The sequence below is a fragment of the Vanessa cardui genome, chromosome 23 (genome assembly GCF_905220365.1).
Source record: "Vanessa cardui chromosome 23, ilVanCard2.1, whole genome shotgun sequence".
NCBI lineage: Eukaryota > Metazoa > Arthropoda > Insecta > Lepidoptera > Nymphalidae > Vanessa > Vanessa cardui.
The window spans coordinates 247,519-250,621 of NC_061145.1; the positions used below are offsets into that span (position 1 = coordinate 247,519).

At 38.4% G+C, this 3,103-nt stretch overlaps 1 protein-coding gene across 1 annotated transcript; it reads right to left on the reverse strand.

Moving 5' to 3' along the window:
• Positions 1–280: 280 nt before the first annotated feature.
• On the reverse strand, positions 281–2,642 carry LOC124539816 (myosin regulatory light chain 2). The gene is made up of 3 exons (XM_047117174.1): positions 2,412–2,642; positions 1,362–1,532; positions 281–1,037 (listed from the first exon to the last, which is right to left on the reverse strand). The coding sequence occupies exons 1-3, from the start codon at positions 2,412–2,414 to the stop codon at positions 618–620; spliced, it is 594 nt and encodes a 197-aa protein (XP_046973130.1). The 5' UTR covers positions 2,415–2,642; the 3' UTR covers positions 281–617.
• Between the last annotated feature and the right edge of the window lie 461 nt (positions 2,643–3,103).

The window sequence follows — 3,103 nt, forward strand, 5'->3', positions numbered from 1 at the left end:
GTCGTTTCGCGTCTCGAGTGCTACACTAAATGTAACTGTTTGTAAACGTATTTTGTATATCTATCATGTTTATAATTTCAGAACGTCTGAATCGTATTCGATCAAGATCGAATATTTGGTCTAAAAATAGGTATCGGAAATTTGTCTGTGTCTACAAAGCTGATTTCATCATACTACCCATATAGATTCGTCTCTACTTGAAAATTGTTTTATGTATTATTTCAGTTTATGTGCCATTCGCCGTAAGAATTGTGTGTTGGTGTGTAATGAGAAGTCCAGGTTACTTAAGACATGACCTCGTGGGGCCTTTTTTTACTCAGACTTGATTTAAATCTTTATTTCAACAGAAAAATATGAATACATAGTATTCCATACATATCCCTCGGCTTCTGCCGTTTGACTCAACAAACACCCGAACTAGGGACAGTTGTACACGATATTGGTATAGTAAAACTATATTTCATTATATATAAATAAAAAAATGGAAACAATAAATTACATAGAGAATTTAAATAAAAAAGTTTTCGGTTCTCATGGTGTTTAATCCGATGTGAAGAACCGGGTGGGCCGGGTGGTAGCCACCTCCATGTGCGAGCTCCTCAGGTGGGCTGGTGAATTTACGCAGCCTCGCCGCCTTCCTCCTCCTCGGCGCTGGCGGTCAGCATGGTGATCAGCTTGGTGGTGTCGATGAAACCTTTGTCGTCGATTTCCATCTGGTCGTAAGCTTCGTCGACTTCGTCGGCCGAGAACTTGTCACCCCAGGTCATGAGGGCGTGCCTCAACCTTTCGGAGTCGATCTTGCCATCGTTGTCGAAGGTCTTGAAGGCGTTGATGACAACGTCATCATCGTCAGCACCACCAGACATGCGGTTTGCGAACAATGTCAGGAGCTGAGTGAAGTTGATGGGGCCAGAGGCCTCGCTGGTCATCTCGTCGAGCTCCTTCTCGCTGGCGAGTCTGCCCAGGGAGTCGAAGGTCGCGCGGAGGTCGCTCTTACCGATGATACCGTCCTTGTCGTGGTCCATTAGCTGGAAGGCCTAGACAAAAACAACAAAATTTAATATTACAAGATATCTTTGAAAACGTCTCTTTAAATCCTAAAGAAACCTGAAGAATGTTGATGTTATTATCCACATCTCATTTTACTAAGACCAAACCTCTCATGTTTATAAAACAATAAACTACGCACGAGCTAAACAAGCCGCTGAGATAGTAGATTTATGTCACATAACGCATACAATATTGTTTTATTATAGAGAGTTTGGATTTGCAAAAATATCAATTACTGAATTTCAGATGGTGTCAAAAGTTACATAATTACAGGGAGAGCCACCATAAAACTAGATTGCTTGTAACTTTACCTCCTTGAATTCGGCGACCTGCTTCTGGGAGAACATAGAGAAGACATTGGAGCCAGTACGCTTGGCCTTGCGGCTTCCACGTGACTGTCTCTCAGCGGGCGCTGCCGCAGCCTCTTCAGCGGGCGCGTCTTCTTTTGCCTTCTTCTTCTTGATCTTCTTTTCTTTGTCCGCCTATAAAAGATATGTTATAGCTATAATGTCTTCCGAAATCTTTGTTATAATTGATAAAAACTTATAAACGTTTATTTATTTATGTAATTAAATCATACTGTAGTAGTTAAAAGTTTAACATTGAATGTCATACCGATAGAGATCAATATTTGTCACATTTTTCTTCGATTTCGTTTATTTATGTGTTTGGTATACGTTGGTAGCCGTCCCGCTCCTTTAAGGTTACGATATGTATTGAGTTTCTCTTCATTGGAATTCATTTAAGAGAATATATTAACTTTTAAAGATCATTTAATTATATAGGCCATAGAGAAGCCAGGATTGGACTATTGATGAAAATAAATAAAATATATTTGACTTGAGCTTAATAAATCTTGATATTAATTTCTCTGCCAGTGATTGATCTATAATTGAATTTCATTCCGGCAGTTCCCGATTTGGCGTTGCAAGCGTGGCTGAAGCGCCTTTATATTTAGACCAATCGGCATCTGCTTACAGACGCGAACGTTAAATCATCGAAAATAGAATCTTGTACTAGTTTCTATTACCGGGCCATTGATGTATTTAAAAAAACCTTATCAACACTATTTGAAAATTCCCTATACAGATTTTATTTTACGATTTATTTGTTGTTTATTATTTGAATGTACTTAATCAATGGAATTAGTGTCGTTATAATTTCAGTATTAAATTTCTCAACTACTTCGATTCTAACAAATTAAAAATCCGAAATTCCACTCGAACTACCAAAATATTTATCTAACGAAACATTGCTATCAACGAGTAGATCCCGAGCTTCAGTACAAGTCACTCGCACGAACATCATCATCACTAAGTTCACCAATCACTTGAGCGCCCGTTTCACTTCACTAGACTTACCATTTTGTATAGTTTGTTGGTTCGACGGAAGAGAGACTGTACCGCTCGGCAGTCCCACCCTGACTCCGAGTTATCGTTCCCGGTCCAGCGTCCAAGAGTTTTCCCCCTCCCTTCCACTGCCCGGATTCGGTTCCTGCGCACGATCCCATATATAGTTCGTTAAATAATATCTGTACCGGGACCGCATCACAACTCTTTGGTGCGCTCGTACGTTCGGCCGTGCCCAATGATTTAAAAATAATACCAGCTACTAGCCTCGACGAAGATTATTGGTTTTACAAAGTTTCATTTCAAACGGTATTTTGACTGTTGCGATCTGTAATAATAGTTTTGGTTAATGTTCTTTAACAAGATACAACGGATGTTTAGTCTGTCTGGTCAAGATCAGGATTTTATATTATAAAAGAATAATTAAATTCTCATGTTATTTCTGTCATTGTAATTGAAATATATGAATTCTTAATTGAAGCTTGCTTCCTGTAAAATATTTCAAATTAAACAAGGTACAAGGGTTAAACAAGGTACCTAAGACCAACTTTACACATGAATCATGAAATTCCACAATGTTTTTTTAGATAATTTTGACTATGAAAATGATGCTGGATCTATTTTGAACAGGAACCCATAAAATTATACCACGGTTGTTGTGAAACACAGGAAGAGGTTTAATGGAATTTAATCTTGTTTAATAT